We start from the raw sequence: 19,862 nt of genomic DNA on the forward strand, positions 1-19,862 counted from the left end.
AAGAGGATACACAAATTGCAAGGGTACTAAAAGCAACATAGCAAGACCCTGTCTCAAAAATTAAAATGTAGGGGCTGGGGTTGTAGCTCAGTGGCAGAGCACTTGCTTAGACATGTGTGAGGCACTGGTTCGATCCTCAGCACCACATAAAAAATAAAATTTAATAAATGATCAAAAGATACTGTAAGGGCTAAGGGGATATAATTCAGTTAGTAGAGTGCTTTCCTAACACATCACAAGGCCCTAGGTTAACTAATCCCCGACCACCAAAAAAAAAAAAAAAAAAAAAAGATATTGTGTGTCCCTCTACAACTAAAAAATATTTTAAAATAAATAGATAAAATGTGAAAACACAGCTGATGCTGTATCTCAGAAGTAGAGCACCCTTGGGTTTGATCACCAGAACAACAACCAAAAAGAAAAAAAGACTTCAAAAATAGTGAAGAATTCTGTGAGGGAGAATGGCCTGCTGTGTTTAGCATCTAGTTAAATACATTTCTCTTGTTTAAAACTAAATGGCTTTTTCTTGGTTTTTTAGTTCTTCAAAAGGGTCTTTGAAATACTAGGAAATAAATAGAAGTGATTTTTCAGTTACTGCTTTCAGAAATACTTATGTAGGGAAGAAAAAAGCTATGAAGAGACTGTATTTTTCTGTCCCTCTCGGAGGAATACAAGGCGGGTAGGATTCCCCAGGTAGAAGTTATGTGGGTGAAAATTTGTCATGTTGACATTTCAAAATTAGGGTTTCAACAGTGTTTTCTTCTCTTTTCACATGTTACCATCCAGTAAAGTAGATCTTTTCCATCTGCATCAATTACCACTGCTGACGTGGATAATTCCTTGAACACAATAGTGGAGTTCTTGAGCAGGCCTTGGCATCTAGAAGATGGGACAGACACTTCCTCTAGTCTTTCCTATCTTTTTCTTCGGGCTTCCAAAGATCCACATCTACTGGTGATAATTAGTGATGCTTCCAGCCCTGGATGCTATCTCCTGGGATGGATGATTGATCTTGAGAGCAGGAGCTGGGCTCTTTCTCTTCTTAGGTGCAACTTCCTGACTTTGTTTTCTTCTTGTAATCCTTCATATGCTTTTCATTTTGCAGATGCTGAGTTTGTGTGTGAACGGACACTGAAATATTTTCTCGGAATTGCAGGAGGAAAATGGGTAGTTAGCTATTTCTGTAAGTACAATACAGCTTCTCCCCTCCTTTCTTTAACACCTCAGAATTGCATTTTTACAACTAACATCTTAACACCTGAGGTTTTTGCTGATGCTGTGTCTGAATTACCAGAAAGGTCTTTATTGGTAACACAAAACTAGCCTTATCTTTAATGCATATTGCTTTGTTCAGTTAAGCTGGTGGGGGATGTTGGGAAATGGATTTCTTTTATAACTAATAAGACCTAATCTGCTTCTAGCAATGTTTACATATGAACTGAGAATTTATTTAATAGTAGGCAGAATTCCATGTGCAGCAGGTACTTTTACAATGTTTAAATTAAGCATCAACTGTGTCTCCAGGAGGAAATTTCTACCATAAGCCTCGTTAAAGAACTATGGCTTCAGAGAGAACCTTCCCATGCTCTTTTGTGAATTGCTCAACTTTCCACCTTCACATAAAAGATTGTGTTCTTTTTTTTTTTTTTTTTTTTAATTTTTTTTTTAAGATTGTGTTCTTCTTCTGTATGTAACCTGTTTTTTTCTGTGATCTCTTTAGGGGTGACCCAGTCTATTAAAGAAAGAAAGATCCTAGATGAGGTACGTATTTGATATTACAAACTAATCAAGAGACATTTGATATCACTGAGTTACACAGTTAAGAAAAATTTATCTGCTTCCTTCCATGAGTGCAGCACTTTCCATAAATTTTCCTTGACGGTGGAGATCATCAGGAGTGATATAGAAACCTGTGAGGTGATGCATCCCAGCTACTCATAAGGCTGAGGCAAGAGGATTTCAAGTTCAAGACCAGCTGGGCACTTTAGCAAGACTGTCTCAAAATAAAAAATAAAATGGTCTGAGCATATAGCTCAGTAGTAGAGCACTTGCCTAGCATATGGGAGACTAAATTCAATCCAGTACCACAAAAAGAGAGAGAGAGAGAGATCCAGAACAGACCAAGAAATTCTGTGTTCTCATTCATTTATTCTAGATTTCAAAAGAAATAATTATCTCTTTGAGGGAAAGGGAAAGGAATTTATAAAACAAAGAAAAGATTCATAAGGACAAGGTTGGGATAGATCTTACATGTGTACACAAACTAATTCTTCACCATTGTTAAAGAAAAAGACTTTATATTAATATGCAAATGTGTCTCCTTAGAGATCAGATTTCTTCAAAGAGATGTTGCTCTTGATGATACTGAGAACAGTGAGAGGTAAATAAGATAAAGTGTAGGAGGAGGAATAATTTTAGAACAGCCAAGAACTGCTGGTGACAATAGATCAGGCAAAATAAAATTAGCAAAAGCAGTTTTAAAATATTATGTGTTATTCAGTATATTCATAATTAATTAAGTGACATTTTTGTTGGTTTTAACTTTCATTCAGTAACTATTAACTGGGAGCCTACTATGTGCCAAGCACTAGGAATACAATAATAAACAAAACCCATCAATTCTGTACTGTTATATATTTATGTTCTATTGAGGGAAGATACTCAATAAAGATGAATTTAAGATACCAGGCAAGGTGGCACACACCTGTAATTCCAGTTTCTTGGGAGGCTGAGGCAGGAAGATCACAAGTTCAAAGCCAAACTCAACAACTTAGCAAGATCCTGTCTTAAAATAAAAGAATAAAAGGGCTTGTGGATGTAGTTCAATTGTATATCACCCTGGATTCAATCCCCAGTACTCAAGGTAGGGGCATTGGGACACAAGAAATGCTCTGAAGAACAACAGACTAGCAATCAGCTGGGGATAGGGTCATGGAACCCCTTTCTGAAAAGATTGAGCTGAGACCTAAATGAAAAGAAAGAATTGTTAGATGCAGTGGCACACACCTATAATCCCAGCAGCTCAGGAGGCTAAGGCAGAAGGATTGTAGTTCAAAGCCAGCCTCAGCAAAAGCGAGCCACTAAGCAACTCAGTGAGACCCTGTCTCTACATAATACAAAGTAGGGTTGGGGATGTGGCTTAGTGGTCAAGTACCCCTGAGTTCAATCCTCGGTACCCCCAAAAAAGAAAAAAATTGTTTTTGAGAAAATGTAGAGGACAACTGTTATAGGCAGAGGAACAGAAAACATTAAAGGTCTTGAAGTAAGAATGAGCTGGGTTTACTAAAGAAAAATACACCATGGATTGGGGAGGTAGCTCTGTGGTAGAGCACTTACCTAGCATGTACAAGGCCTTACCTAGCATATACAAGGCCCTGAGTTTAATCCCCAGCACAGAAAGAAAGAAAGACCAGTGTAGCTGGAGAGTAATAATTGGTGAATTACGTGTACAGGGCAGAGATTGGACAAGGGCCAGATCAGGTAAGTTTAGGTAAGGAATTTTATTCTTAGAATAACGAGAAGGTAAGAAAAGGTAGGTTTGGGGGCTGGAGATGTGGCTCAAGTGGTAGCGCGCTCGCCTGGCATGCGTGCGGCCCGGGTTCGATCCTCAGCACCACATACAAACAAAGATGTTGTGTCCGCCGAAAAACTAAAAAATAAATATTAAAAAAAAAAAAGAAAAGGTAGATTTGGAATATATATAAAGCTAGGATCTGCTAATGGATTAAATTTAGAGGATAAAGTAAAGAGAAAGCAAAGAGGTAATTCTTGGGTTTGGGACCTAAACAACTGAGTGAATGTTAGTATTATTATAGTTGAAAAGACATGAGGGAGGAGCCCATTGGGAAGAGGGAGGACAGGAGTGGGATCAAGAATTCTTTTAGATGAGTAGATTTTTGAGATTTATACTAGACATCTGGAGAGAATGGTTAAGTAAGCAGTTAGACACATTGTAAGAAGCTCAGGGGTGCAATCAGGACTATAAACATGGCAGTTATCTTTAAATAAATGGCAAATTCATCACTAGACTCTTCTTATTCAAGTGACTAGGAAATATTAGGTGTTCTTTCCCCTAGTAATAGCCTGTGATTACAATCTCACCTTTATTTTTCTTAGTAATACTCTTAGCAATACATGCAGTCTTCTCCATAATCTGAGTTTCAGTTTGAATGTGTGTATTGGGCATGCATGTGTGGTTCTGGGGATGGAACCAGGGCCTCATGCATGCTAGATAAATACTCTACCACTGTCCTATATCCCTAGCCCCAGAATTATTTCTAAGCATTCTGCCCCAAGTTTCTCCCTAAAATCCTAAACTCCCCGATCCCATTAGTAGTAGTAGTAGTAGTAGTAGTAGTAGTAGCAGCAGCAGCAGCCAGGGATTGAACTCAGGGGCACTCAACCACTGAGCCACATCCCCAGCCCTATTTTGTATTTCAGTTACAGACAGGGTCTTACTGAGTTGCTTGTACATTACAGGGAAAAAAAAAAAAAAAAAAACACAAGCAAAGAACAAAGTCATCCAGTCACAAGAAGCTTAGTTGGACGTGTCCCTCTAGGTTGTATGCATATATACACAATATCCCATTTTGTGTGATTGAGAATGTGGTGTGTATTATGCTTTTCCACACATCATGAATATTCACCAATTCAAAATCCCGAAGCTACATGAGTATTTTTTGATAACCAAGAATACGCTACACCAACTCAATCTGTTATCCTTTCTTGGGGAGTTCCCATTCTTTATTCTCTCTTCCTTGACCAAAGTAATGATTATGAAAGACCTGTAACTTTCTTCACTATAGTAAATACATATTTTATCATTTTAGCTTCATTAACTATAACTCTCTCAGTGGAAATCTGAAAAGCCCTTATTTCTTTAGATGGCAATATACAATTGATTTAAGAGATCAGGAATTCTCCAGTTATCTTTGTAACAGCACAGTATTAGCAGTTTAATCTAAATGCTAAGTGAATATTTTGAGAGAAGATAGATGTTGAAAATTAAAATACATTAAGTCCCAGTGAGGTGAAAAGTCAATTGTTAATTTCTGTATATGAAGATTTGCTTCAATGAATTGATTTCAGCAGCTGAGATCCTGGTCATTTCATCCAGTCCACCAAAAAGAATGACTTTATTTATTTATTTTTGGTTAAAACTCTGGCAATTCTGGATTCTTTAAACAGACCTGTTTGTTCCACTTCCACTGAAGGAGGCTTCTCTTTCTCTGATCCTGATGGTTTGGGTTTGGTTTCTTTCAGCATGATTTTGAAGTCAGAGGAGATGTAGTCAATGGAAGAAACCACCAAGGTCCAAAGCGAGCAAGAGAATCCCAGGGCAGAAAGGTAAAAGCTCCCTCCCTCTTATTGACAAGAACTCCATGGTTCTCCATTCCAGCCAGCTTTGTCGCGATGGTTTTCATCAGGTTAGGCACTGCTAGAGCACCAGCTCAGTGTTTTCACACAGCTCTTCTTAGTTCTCCCAGCCCAACAAGGCTAATAATGTTTGTTTCTATTGTATGACCAAGAGAACACAGAGGTTCAGAGAGGCTGTATAATTTAGTGACTAGGAAATGTTAGGTGTTCTTTCCTCTAGTAATAGCCTGTGATTACAATCTTGCCTTTATTTTTCTTAGTAATACTCTTAGCAATACATGCAGTCTTCTCCATAATCTGAGTTTCAGTTTGAATGTGTGTGTTGGGCATGCATGTGTGGTTCTGGGGATGGAACCAGGGCCTCATGCATGCTAGATAAGTATTCTACCACTGTCCTATATCCCTAGCCCCAGAATTATTTCTAAGCATTCTGCCCCAAGCCCCCTGGGCTTCAAATTCCAGCTGATAAGTGGCAGAGCTAGGATTTTATAGAAGTGTAAATCTAAAACCTTTGCTCTTTCCACTTTACCATGGTATCTTTCTTAAAGCAGTGTAGTAAATACTATGAGCAGGGGATATAGAGGGCTATCTGCTGGAGCATATAAGAGGAAGTGGTTAATAATCAACAATAGCTGGCATTTATAGAACGTTTACCATATGTTAGGGAATGTTCTAAATCCTCAACCATATTTTGACTATCAATTTTACAACAACCTTATGAAATATGTACTATTATTACCTATTTTACCTATGAGAAGAGCTCAAGAGTTTGAGTAAGTGGCCCAAAGTCACATAGCTAGTTAGTAATGAAACCAGAAATTGAACCCAGTCTTCCTAGCTCCAAGTCTAAACTCTCAACCATGCCATGGCTTCTTAGAAAGTTACAGAAGGCTTTATAGAGGAGAAAAATAGATTATTCAAACAATTTTGTAAATGAGGCCCAGGGAGATTCAGTGGCTTTCCCCAAATAATATTGTAGCAGATGATGTGGCCAAAACTGTGTCCTTTTCTCAGGGAGAAGTTCAAGCAAGATCTCACACTTGTCTGTCAGGCCTGAGCCAGCTGCTTTCTCAAGTTCCTGACTAAGTGCTTGTGTTCCTGGTGTTCTTTTCTTTTTTCTCAAGGAAAAAAAAAAATGCCACAGGGCATTTCAGAACATCCCCATTAGGAGCACTTTCTGTCCTTTTACACAAACTTAAGCAAGAACCAATAGGGAGAGTTTTCTGAAGAAAACTGCTTTGGGAGACAATCATAAATCAAGCCTGGAGTTCTCCACCCTGGAGTTCTCAACCCCATCCTCATGCTCTCAGCCTATCAAGTAACTGTTGCTAATGTCAAGAAAAGTACTTGCCCTATTTCTTCCTCTGCCTTCTGCCCAGGGGAAGCTCTGTGAGAACCAACCATTTGTTTTTTACTCCATTTGATTCAAGGCAGAATTAGCACCAGATTCCTCCCACCTTCAAAGAAAATTCCAGTGCTTTGAGAATTTTCCTGCTTTCCAGGATGCCATTGCTGGGCTTGGTGGTTTGTGCCTGTAATCCCAGTGACTCGGGTGGCAGGAAGATCACAAGTTCTAGACCTGCCTGGGCAAGTTAGCAAGACCTTGTCTCAAAAAGGGATAGTAGAGTGCCCCTGGTGCCACTGAGGGGAAAAAAGTACCTGGCCAAAGGAATGACATTCTAAAGGTACTAAATGTCATCTAGTATTTTCCTCTAGAAGAGAAATGTATTTGTAGAAGTAAAGCTTCAAATTCCTTATCTCATGACTAGACATTCTCATCAGTGTCAGCCTGGATGCAAAAATTCCTAATCTGTTGTACTTTTCATGGTACTATTTGGTTCCAGCTGGCTGCCTGGGGAGAACTCTTAGCATTATGATCATCTAGGTCCTATCAACAGGTTGAGGATGCATTTTATTCATGCAGATGGGAAGAATGGTACAAATGGAAGCTGTCACTTAAAACAGAAACAGACTTGTCCTGCTGTCTTTTCTTTTTCCTCTGCCTGTAAAGTATGTGTATAGGGAGAGGGGGACACATTGCTGTGTTTTTAACTTCCTGATTTTTCTCTATTTTTGTCTTTTAGAGGCCAGATAAATTTGAGGCCTATGTAATTTTCCTTTTAGTTGAATATGAAGTAGGAAGAGGGTCAAGACAATGAGAGTTGTCCAAAATAATATATTTTTTTAAAAAAATATTCACCTGCTGGGCATAGTGGCACGTTTCTGTAGTCCCAGCTACTGGGCAGGCTGGGGCTGGAAGATTACTTGAGCCTAAGGGTTTGTGAACATCCTAAGCAACATAGTAGGACCCCTATCTCAAGAAAAAAAAAGAAAATATATATATATATATACACACACACACACATACATATTCAGGCTGGGAATGTGGCTCAGTAGTAGGACACTTGCCTAGCATGCAAAAAGCCCTGAATTCCTCTCTTAGTATTGATTTTTTTAAAAGTGTGTATTTGTTTATGCATCCAACTGACACAAATTTATGGGGTATTTTTATTGGGGTTTTTTTGGGTTTTTTTGTACAGTGCTGAGAACCAAACTTGGGGCCTTGCACCTGCTATGCAAGCGTTCTACCACTGATTTATTTCCCAAACTCTAGATTTCTTTTAAATAATACCCAAGTCCTTTTCTAAAAATCTGTGCCAATGAATTTGTACTGTCCAACACAGTTGCCACCAACAACATAGAACTGTTCAAATTAAGATTGAAATATGAAATTCAGGTTATCACTCATCCTAACCACATTTTAAAGGCTTAACAATCACATGTGACTTGTGGCTACCTTACTAGCACAGATACAGAACATTTCCAGTATCGTTGAAAATTCTTTTGTTAGCACTGCCAAACATTTGTAAGTGGAAGTACCCCTAGGAGAAGTGTGTGATCTGTCTTCAGAAAACCAAGCAATCTGATCAACTTAAGATACAAAACCAGTCCTCGAGTTCTCATTAAGAACTGCGTATGCCAGGCACAGTGGCACACGCCTGTTATCCCAGCGGCTTCAGAGGCTGAGGCAAAAGGATCATGAGTTTAAAGCCAGCCTCAGCAAAAGTGAGGTGCCAAGTAACTCAGTGAGACCCTGTCTCTAAATATAAAAAATAGGGCTGGGGATGTGGCTCAGTGGTTGAATGCCCCTGAGTTTAGTTCTTGGTACCCACAAAAAATAAAGAACTGTGTATAGCTGGGCGTGGTGGCACATGCTTGTAATCCCAGCAGCTCCAGGAGGCTGAGTCAGGAGGATCACAAGTTCAAAGCCAGCTTCAGCAATGGTGAGGCACTAAGCAACTCAGGGAGACCCTGTCTCTAAATAAAATACAAAATAGGGCTGGGATGTGGCTCAGTAGTTGAGTTCCCCTGAGTTCAATCCCCAGTACCAAATAAACAACAACAACAAAAATCCTCCTGGGCTCAAGTGATCCTCCTGCCTCAGCCTCCTAAGTGCTGGGATTATAGGTGGGTACAACTGTACCTGGCTAGAAAACTTTTAATTTGTTAATAAAAGAGATTTCTGTGCCTGGTGCAATGACACACACCCGTAATCCCAGCATCTCGGGAAGCTGAGGCAGGAGGATCATGAGTTCAAAGCCAGCCTCATTAAAATTGAAGCACTAAGCAGCTCAGTGAGACCCTGTCTCTAAATAAAAATACAAAATAGGGCTGGGGATGTGGCTCAGTGGTTGAGTGCCCCTGAGTTCAATCCCCGGTCTCCCCCCAAAAAAGAACTGTGTAGACTGCATAATATGCAATGGCCATTCTCAAAGGAAAGTGAGACAGAGAGGTATTTGGGAATCAGAAGAAAGTCAGGAGAAAAGGAGCATGTAAACAAAAACATGACTGCTTTGCTGACTGGTCTCATGGTTAGTACTGTGCCACTCTGGATAAACATCAAATTTCAACCAGTAGCTTTGAATCTCTTGCCATCCAGGTCTTATTAAATATAAAGAAGTAATGCACTCTACTGTATATATATATATATATATATATATATATAAAATACATACAGTATATATATATATAAAGAACAAATAATTTAAAAATACATATATATATATGTAAAATCCTAGGTACTTGGGAGGCTAAAGCAAGAGGATTACAGTTCCAGATCCTGTGTCAAAATAAGGATCAGGGTTGGGGCTGGGACTCAGTGGTAGCACATTTGCCTGGTGTGAGTGAGGCATTGGGTTCGATTCTTAGCATCATATGTGAATAAATAAAATAAAGTTATATCAACAACTAAAAAAACGTATTTTAAAAAATAAGGGCTAGGGATATAATTTAGTGGTAGAATAATTGCCTAGCATGCACAAGGTCCTGGGTGTGATCCCCAGTATCACTCCACAAAAATGAAGAAATAAATAATAGAGGAAGCTTCTTTTGAGAGTCTTTATTTTTTATAAAAACCCATTTACTTAGTTATAACCATGTTTCTCTCCGTCCCTTGTCCCTCTTTCTCTCCTTACAGATCTTCAGGGGCCTAAAAATCTGTTGCTATGGGCCTTTTACCAACATGCCCACAGGTGAGGATCTTAAAAGAAACACAGAGCTCCAGCCTCTTTCTTACATGGTGGAATAGTATAGGCAAGATCACACTATCGGAATTCTTCAGATCAATGAGATATTCTGAAGTTTATTCTGTTTGCCCTGCTCTAAGCAAAAGAGCCCCTAAATGTCATTGTAGGGCAAAAATCTAGGCCTTATGCCCCTTTCAAGAGCTTGAGGGCAGTGAAAAGTTAGGATTTAGGACACAGAGATGGGGTAAAATTGTTGTTAGTGCCCATTTGGACTAAGAAAGAGGTAGGGATAATAAATTAGGAAGAAGATACTTTGGGCTTGTCAATGTCAAGAAAGAGTTCTATTCTTCCTAAACCATCTTCATTTAATACAGAGAAGAAAGCACAGCAGTTGCATAAGCCCTGTGAGTCTGGGGCCATGCACAGGCCCAGAGCAGGGGCAGACTCTTGATGAATATTTTCTAATTACATTTGACATTGAATGTGATGATTAGGACTGCTGTGGGGCTCAACTCTGGTATTGTTTGACACTAAGGCCCTTGTGTATATATAGATTTTGTTCTTTCTTTTCAAAACAAAGACTACTCACCTTTGCTTCCTATGCCCCACTTCTGCCCCAGGAGCTCAGGTCCTCTTGCTCATGAGAAGAAGGCTTTAGCATTTGGTTGCTGGCAGATGAGTGGCTACAAGGGAGACTGGCAATATAATTTTGCTTCCTACTTCCACTGATTATTGTTGGATTTTTATGAAATTTCCAAGTGTTCATTGAAGAATTTCTTCATTTTTTTTTTTTTTTTTTTTACTTTGGTATAGTGAAAAGCAGGTATCTCTAGCAGGTACCATTTTTGGAATGAGTTAGTGAGTTTTGATTCAGTCAGACAGTCAGGAGCACCTCAGCAATTCTCAGAAATGAACTGACAGGGAAGAGCTCATCCATGGATGACTTATTACAAAGCATGTCCAAAGGGACCTAGAAGACACCCATTGATTTTACTGATTCTCCAGGTGCAAGTGGAACATCTCTTCAATCTCTTCTAATTTCTGTACCCCTGAGTCTGCTGATTCCATCTCAGCATGTAGCCTTTCCCCACTGATACACTGAGTCTCTGACCAGGATGATGTATATTTTTTTCACTGGATGAATTATCTTCCTGTCTCTTGACATTTACAGTAATTATCACCAAGTATGGTGCTCTCAATGGCTGTGATTATCAATTACCAACACAGAATTAGGATGCAGGAAGGGAAGGAAGGTGGATGTTTTGTTACACAGTATCTTATCTAGCAACTTAGCAAATTAATGGAAATTAGATTTTGGATTTTTTTCTCTTTCAAGCATTTTTTTTTTTTTTTTAAGATTATAAAACCTTATCTTCCAAGTGGACTTATGGAAATGGATAGCCAGAGTAGGTGGCAGCAAATCAGTGGCAAATTGACTTAGAATACTTTACAGCCTTTCTGTTCTTTGGGGCAGAGATAGAAACTCTCCCACTAAGAAGTCTTGCTGTAATCTTTCCTCCAGGGATATGTGGTATAGGGTTATATATGTGGATCACCATGGTAATTTTGGGTCTGATTGCCCTGTTTAGATCAACTGGAATGGATGGTGCAACTGTGTGGAGCTTCTGTGGTAAAGGAAATTTCGTCACTCACCCTTGACACAGTGAGTATTTGCTGCCCTGTCCGAGGGAGGACACAGTATTCTGTCTTGCAATTGAGCAAGGCTGGTACCCAGCAGTCTCACAATTTCCCAAAATGTAGCCTCAGGAGCCTTCTCTGACCATGTGCTTGTGTCTTTGGGGCCTCCATCTATGAGGCCCAAGTAAGAATTTGATAACTACAAGTATTTATTAATACACTGAGAGGAGGCATCTTCCTTCCCCTTCTTGCCATGTGCCTTTCCCCCTCTTTTCTGTGGCTGCTGCCAATGTATTCTGCTTTAGAAACCAAGAAGTGGTGAAGTGGCAGTGTCAACACACATCTGTGATCTCAGCAGCTCAAGAGCTGAGACAGGAGGATCACAAGTTCAAGGCCAGCCTCAGCAACTCGAGACCCTATCTCAAAAAATAAAAAGTACTGGGATTGTGGCTCAATGGTTAAGTGCCCATCAGTTCAATCCCTAATACCAAGACAAAAAAAAAAAAAAAAAAAAAAGGTGATGTAACTATTGCAAAAGCCCTGCTCTGACACCCTCAATACTTTTTTCTTCCTGGGGATGCAGGGTGCTCAGCCAATTGTGGTTATACAACCAGATGCCTGGACAGAAGACAATGGCTTCCATGGTAAGATGTCTGCATGCTCCTATGTTATTTGGGGTTCTGTTGGATGGGTTTGGTTCACCACTTATCACCTGGTGCTTGAGTAGCATAGTTCTCAGCACATTTTAAATATTTATTGAAAGAATGGATAGTTACAATGTCTTTTTAGCCAGGTATGGTGGTTTATGTCTGTAATCCCAGGGACTTGAGAGGCTGAGGCAAGAGGATCATAATTTCAAAGCCAGCCTCAGCAACTTAGCAAGACCCTGTCTCAAAACCAAAAACAAAAGGGCTGGGGGTGTAGCTCAGTGGTAGAGTAGTTTTTTTTTTTTTTTTTTTGTGTGTGTGTGTATGTCGCTGGTTTCAAATCCCCAGTATTGCAAAAAAAAAATAAGTAAATGTCTTTTTAACATTGTTCTTGTTTAGTTTTTTTGTTAGAGAGGTAATCATGAACTTTTTGCATGGGGGGAAGGGTTTTTTGGGGGAGGGGGCATTGTCATTTTGAGATGTGGGTCTCACTATGTTGCCCAAGCTGTCCTTGAACTTGTGATTCTCCTGCCTCAGCCTCCTATGTTGTTGGGGTTATAGGCATACATCTCTTGGCCTGGCGTTGAAGGGTGAAGGAGGTTTAAATATGAATGTTTGTCACAGAAAACATAATCTAGCACAAGAACAAAATAATTGCTAAAACCCAGCACTTGAAGATGATCACCATGTTTTGGTTTTTTATTTGAGATATTTTTCCACATCATGTCAGGTGTGGCACACATCTATAATCCTAGTGATTCAGGAGGCTGAGACAGGAAGATCACAAATTTGAGGCCTGCCTCAACAACTTAGTGAGGCCATATCTCAAAATTTTAAAAAAAGTTTTTTTAAAGGTCTGGGAACGTAGCTCAGTGATAAACCACCTCTGGGTTCTATCTCCAGAACCTAAATAAATAAACAAAATTAAAACAAAAGACATTTTTCTAATCTTTAAATTGCAATGCCATTTTGTTCTTTCTGGTGGCGTTTCCTTTACCAGATTATAGCCCACGCTAATAAAATTGCCAGAGGCTGGTTTTCACCAGCAGTCACCCCTCAGGTTTTTGAACAAGGATTTATGTCCTCAAGCATTGCTTATGTGCAATAATTTGGCTTTTATGTGATTAGCCCTAAGAACTCACATAGCCACGTCCCCAGAGTAGATTGATTAGAATCTGTTCTGAGAGAATGAACTGACACTAATCTCTTTGGCTCTGTCCCCAGCAATTGAACAGATGGGTAAGGCACCTGTGGTGACCAGAGAGTGGGTGTTGGACAGTGTAGCCCTCTACCAATGCCAGGAGCTGGACACCTACCTGATACCACAGATCTCACCCAGCCACTGCTGACTGCAGCCAACCATGTGTCTAGAACCACAGGACCTCAAAGATGAGCTTAAGAAATGGCCTTTCCAGGGGCTGGGGATGTGGCTCAAGCGGTAGCGCACTCGCCTGGCATGCGTGCGGCCCGGGTTCGATCCTCAGCACCACATACAAACAAAGATGTTGTGTCAGCCGAGAACTAAAAAATAAATATTAAAAAAAAAAAAATTCTCTCTCTCTCTCTCTCTCCCCCACTCTTTCTTTAAAAAAAAAAAAAAGAAATGGCCTTTCCAGCTGGGTGTGGTGGCACACGTCTATAATCTCAGTGGCTCAGGAGGCTGAGGCAGGAGGACTGAGAGTTCAAAGCCAGATTCAGCAAAAGCGCATTCCTAGCAACTCAGTGAGACCCAGTCTCTAAATAAAATACAAAATAGGGCTGGGAATGTGGCTTAGTGGTTGAGTGCCCCTGAGTGCAATCCCTGGTACCCAAAAAAATAAAATAAATGGCCTTTCCACCTTAGGCCTGAGGAACTCCTCTTACTCTTGAGTCTTTCCATAGTTATTAAATATTTATACACATCAGCCTGAAAAGAATTTCTGGCTTTGTGAGGGTCCCTTAAAGATTTTCTACTTCAAATGTCCCTTTGAAATCTGCCATGAGAACAAAATTGTAGCAGCTTTTCACCTGAGAAGAATTTAAAACCATTTAAATTCCACCAATTGAGCTAGATACTGATTCATTTTTATCAGCCCTGTTTCTGGTACTGGACTTGTTGACTTAGACCTAGAGACATATAGTGGCTTGGCCTCAAGAGAATAGCTGGTTTCCCCAAGTTTGTTTCTCTAAAACCCTGTGTTCATAAAGGCCAAGAGTCAGGCCCTTCAGTGAAAGGATCTGTGATACAACTTAGAATCAGAACAGTCCTTGAGCAGCTCTTAAATGTTAGAGTAGAGCATTGGGGAAGAAATTCAGAGGCAGATAATGAATATGAATATGAAATTTGAGAGTGAGTTAAAGGAGATCTCCAAAAGTCTAGAGTATAAATTGCTAGATTTTTAAAGAATATGCTCTGAAACAGAATATTTTCAAGAACCCCCTGTATCCAGAGAGAGCTCTCTAATTCCTCATTAGCAAAAAAAAAATGTTTATTGTTATTGCTCCAGTATATAATCCATTCCTCTTAAAATATAAGATCTTTGATACGAATATTTCATGCCTGTAAAATGACAGATCCCACGGAAAGGAGCTGTTGCTTTCTTTGAGGTAATTTTTTTCCCTTTGCTCCCTATTGCTGAACCATAAAACTTCATAAATAATTTTCCTTGCTGAAGGAAGAGAAGTATTTTTCATATACTCATTATCCAAAACTGTTTATAGCTGTTGGAAGGACTAGGTCTTCCCTTGTCCTCCAGTGTGCAAGGGCAATGCAGACTTGATTGTACAAAATATATTTTGTAAATATTGTGCTGTGAACACTGCAAATAAACTCAGTAGCAAACACCAAGAATGTTCTTGGAGCTTATACCTGCAGATTTTCTCTGTGCTTCAACTTCTTGGGGCAGCTAAAGGGCCTTTTGTATTTTCTACTGTGGCCACAACAAATTATCACAAATGCAGTAGCTTACAGCAATATCTGTTTGCATGCGTGTGTGTGTGTGTTTAAACAGGGTCTCACTGAGTTGCCAAGGCTGACCTTGAACTTGTGATCCTCTTGCCTCAGTCTTCCAAGTAACTGGATTTACGGGCATGTGCCACTGCATCAGCACAACCTCTATTTATTATTTCTGTAAGTCAGAAGGCTGGAGATGTAGCTTAGTGGCAGAATGCAAGTTTAATATGTATAAGGCTCTTGGTTCAATCCAAAACCAAGGTGTTGGCAGGGCTGTGTTTATTTCTAGAGGCTCTGGAGGTCAGTCTGCTCATTCATGTTATTGGCCAAATTGTTCCTTGTGGCTGCAGAACTGAGATCCTTATTACCTTGCTATTTAGCAAGGGTCATTCCAGCTTCTGGAGGCCACCCATATTCCTAGGCTCCTGACTACTTTCCTCCATCTTCAAAACCAGTCTTGCCTGGGCCAATTTTTCTCATGCTATATTTCTTTGTCTACTTCATGTTTCTAACTCCTGCTGAAAACTGTTCTGTTTTTAAAGGCTCAGATGATTAAGTTGTACCTACTAGGTAAGCCAGGGTGATCTCTCTGCCTTGATGTCCCTTACCTTATTAGCTACAAAGTCCCTTCACAGCATTATCTAGGTTATTATTAAATAACCAGGAGACAGCAATTGAGAGAGGACAGCTTTAGAATTCTGTCTACCACTTCTATTTAACATGCTTAATCCACAGATAACACTCTGTTCATCATTTCCTGGCCCTTACACTATTCAGAGATTGGAATCCTCTTTGAGGCAAAGAAAATAGTCATCACACAATTCAGTACTGCTGTATTTGTGGAGGGTGAGGAAAGAAAGAAAATGGAGCTAACTGCCATTATTATATTTTATCTGTTAGTCCTCATCATAGCCCTGTAAAGTGGGTATTTATCACCTCTTGAAAAATGGGGACTGAGGTTCCAGTTCCTTATTTATAAGATGTTGCTCAAAAGTTTACATAGCTAGTAAGTGACTGTATGGAGATCTGAAACTGCCTTTTCATCCCATCATTCAGTTTCCCACCTGAATTAGTCATGAACCCAAGCCAGAAGACTTTGGTTAAAGTCTTAAGGGAATTTTGGAAGAGGAGCAGGTTGTATAAGGAATTGGCACTTGCTTCTTTTGGGGGCCATGGTGAGAAACAGTAAAAGCAACTCCATGACAGGCAAGTAGACGTATAGGATTGGATCATGGCTATCATTTCTACTCCCTTCCAGCCTTCCAGCTTCTGACTGTATTTTTCAGTTGTCAGAGCCTTCCAGTTCAGCCTCAACTACATCAGGGCCTCCCTGGACCAGTGCCAGCTCCCTGTCTTCCTGCCAGGGAGTTGATTGTTCTTGGGGTTAGTGGTAAAAGCAGGTGAGAAGCAAGCAGAAGTGCAATTGGTCCAGTCTTCTGTCTTAGTGTCTCATTTCCAGGGACCAGTCATGACTCACTGGGCCTTGGAGATGAACTTGGCCTCAGTCTTCTGCCCCCCATCACCTGATGGGTTAATAGAAAAAGCAACATCCATCTTGTAGTACATTACTGCCTTTCCAGGAATCCTAGATGAAAGCAGATTTTTTTTAAGTCTTTTATAATTATCTCAAGGTTTTCTAACAACTGTATACCCCATCTGATTCATGCTCTGCAAAACCTTTCCCAGAATTCAACTTCTGGCCTTGTCCTCAGAGTGCCTGGCCCAGTTTGAGTCCTATCTGATGCTGGGATAAATCTTCTTTCCCTTGACTTCTGACTTTAAGATGTCCTTCCACGTTTCCACCCCACAATCTCTATCCCTCTCTGGGCACAGCAGCACTTGGGAAATAGTTCCTACACTGCCTTTTATCTCATTTCACAAAATGAACTGCAAAGAAGCTGGAAGGAAAAGAGGAGGAGGATTATTGTGAGGGCACAGAGAGGGGGGGCTAGAGAAGAGCTCCAGCAGATTATCTCCTTGCTAAAAAATGCAACCAGCATCATCAACAAAGTATCGGCTCAAAAACATGCAAGAAAGGAAAAAAAAAAATCAGTGTTGGGGTGGTCTGAGTGGAAGGAGCCAAGCTGCCCAGAATGTATCCTGCAAAGGCTGTCAGGAACCGATAAGAACAGCCCCAGAAGCAGATGGCACAGAGAAGAGCAGGGTGAGGGGGAACTGCAGATCTGCTGAAAGAAGCCTGAGAGAATGGGGCCTGCTACCCAGGGAATGTGGGGGCTCACTTATAAATGGCTGCAAAATGGCTGAGCTGGAGACCTCTTCACCATATTTCAGTGACGCCTCACTCCCACTAACAGCCTGTAAATCTGCCTGTAACAAGGAGAAAATTAAAGAAATGAATCTGGGCAAATAGAAAATTAAGGAGAGCTGGTAACAGCCAGCTCCTGCAGAGAGCAGGGGTTGGAGGAGTATAGAAGACTCTTATCCTGTGCATTAGGATGATCGGGAGAATCTAAGCCATTATTTGAAGGGCTGGAAGGAATTAAGATCTGGACATTTCCCCAGTATTATGGTACCTGGGAACATGAACTTTGAAAACCTAGTTTCCAGGACCCAAAATGATGTGGTAGCTTGAAATGCAGCTGAGTGCAGTGGTTCCCAAAGCATAGCCTCCATTCTCTTCCATGTGAGCAGTAGCATCACCTAGTAACTTAAGTGTGCAAGTTCCCTGGCCTCACCCAGACCTGCTGAATTAGAAATGGGATGGGGCCCAGCAACCTGTGATTCTACAGCAGACTCAAGTCCCAGAACCTTGGGCTGAGTATAAGTCATGCTAGTTGGTATAAAATATTATCTGTGGCCCCTTAACTTTTGTCTCCAGGAGAGGTGAATCTTGGGCCTGTTGAGAATAGTCTGTGGGGTGGTAAGTGGTTCTTATCTACAAGGTTACAGCAGCTGGCTTCAGTTAACTCCAAAATGGCTCTTTAAGCAAATACAAAGGAAAGGACAAAAGATTAAATTATATTAGCAACTTAGGAGCAGAAGGGCCAAACTACTTTAAAAAAAAAAAAAACAGCTAGAGGTTTATGAGGTTTTATTAATATTTAAATTGCAGTGAAACCACAGCTGCAGCCTTTGACTCTAGCATAGAGATATGCAAATGTGGCTTTCAAAAGCAAGGCAATTTTAGACAGCCCTCAAGGTAATAAGAACAAATAAAACAAATGATTTTGTAATTTACCTTTATTGACTGATGTTGCCGAGGCATGAAGAGCCCATACCCTGTGAGAGTCAGCAGCAACTGAGCTCTCCAAGGGGAGCAAAGAAAGCCCACCCAGAGGGAGAAATGCCAGCAGACTCAAGACTGGTGACAGAAAAGACCCGAAGAAGACAAAACAGAAGGAGGTCAATAAGAGGGAAAGATGACTAACTTAAAATTAGAATGGAAATCCATCCCTGGGGTCTGTGGATCATCTAATCACAGGAGCAACAGCAATGATAGTCATTAATAATTATCATTTATAGGCTGGGATGTAGATCCTGGGTTTGATCCCCAGTACCACACATACACACATACATAAATTGCCACACTCCTACTATGTTTCATGCACTATTTCCCACATTCAAATGAGGAAAATGAAGCTTCAAGAGGTCAAGCAAGGGCTGGAATTGTGGCTCAGTGGTGGAGCGCTTGCCTAGCATGTGAGGCACTGAGTTCGATCCTCAGCACCACATTAAAAAAAATAAAGATATTGCGTTCATCTACAACTAAAAATACTAAAAAAAAAAAAAAAAAAAAAAGATCAAGCAACTTGCTTAAGGTCACACAACAAAAGGAAGGGGTAGATTCAAATAAGTATGTGAAGCTGAGGTCCTTGCTCTTTCCAGTGTATTGTGCTGGCAATCTGGAGGCAGTGAATAACCCCGAGGTCAATGACTGAGGGGAGACTATGACTGGTTCTGTGGTAGCCTCTGTGTGTGTGTATTTGTGTGTGTGCGCACACGCATGCTTGGTTGTGGAAGAGAGAGTGAAAAGATCCATTTATGACTTTGAAGTTGCTTGCTATCCAATAGATGAGCCAAGAAAGCCACAGAAGACCTTTGCAGAGTTCTGGTAAGAGGCTCTTTGGAGTTCAATTCCCAGCACCATCAAAACACAAACAAAATCCTTAAAGATTATGTAATGACTTTGCCCACTCTAGGTGAATTTCTGGAGGAGATATCTCAACTGGGCTTTAAGGCTTGGGTAGGGTAGAATGTGGCCAAAAGAAGCCAGGAGATGCTAGAAGGACCATATGAGAACTCCCAGTTGTCAGAATTGGAGGGAGGAGCACCTAATCCAAAGAGAGGAGAAGAGATGGAAAGGTCCTCTAATGTACCTTTCTCTGACTCTTTCTACCTACCATCCCAAACCTAGCCTCTCCATGCAGAACCTGATGTCCCTTTTAGGCATGTGGCCTCCACATGTAGCAATCCATAGACTTTGCTCTTGCTGCCAGATGTGGTGGCACCCGCTTCTAACCGACACAACTCAGAAGCCTAAAGCAGGAAGATCACAGGTTTGAGGCCAGCCTGGACAACTTAGTGAGACCCTGCCTTAAAATAAAAAGGGCTTGGGGACTGGGGCAGTAGCTCAGTGGCAGAGCACTTGCCTTGCATGTGTGAGGCACTGGGTTTGATCCTTAACACCATATAAAAATAAATAAAGGCATTCTGTCCATCTACAGCTACAAAATTTTTTTTAAATAAAAATAAAATAAAAAGTGCTTGGTAAAAGCATCACAG

General features: G+C 40.5%; 1 protein-coding gene across 4 annotated transcripts in view; it reads left to right on the top strand.

The window, feature by feature from the left end:
- Brca1 (BRCA1 DNA repair associated) overlaps positions 1–13,701 on the top strand; it is a 66,790-nt gene extending 53,089 nt beyond the window's left edge. For all 4 annotated transcript variants that reach the window (XM_048790680.1, XM_048790686.1, XM_048790692.1 and 1 more), the window contains exons 17-23: positions 1,106–1,183; positions 1,721–1,761; positions 5,263–5,346; positions 9,854–9,908; positions 11,492–11,565; positions 12,124–12,184; positions 13,412–13,701. In XM_048790680.1, coding sequence (XP_048646637.1) covers positions 1,106–1,183; positions 1,721–1,761; positions 5,263–5,346; positions 9,854–9,908; positions 11,492–11,565; positions 12,124–12,184; positions 13,412–13,536 — 518 coding nt within the window. In that variant the 3' untranslated portion in view covers positions 13,537–13,701. The remainder of the gene's footprint in view (positions 1–1,105; positions 1,184–1,720; positions 1,762–5,262; positions 5,347–9,853; positions 9,909–11,491; positions 11,566–12,123; positions 12,185–13,411) is intronic.
- Positions 13,702–19,862: the final 6,161 nt, after the last annotated feature.

The sequence above is a fragment of the Marmota marmota genome, unplaced genomic scaffold (genome assembly GCF_001458135.2).
Source record: "Marmota marmota marmota unplaced genomic scaffold, marMar, whole genome shotgun sequence".
Lineage (NCBI taxonomy): Eukaryota > Metazoa > Chordata > Mammalia > Rodentia > Sciuridae > Marmota > Marmota marmota.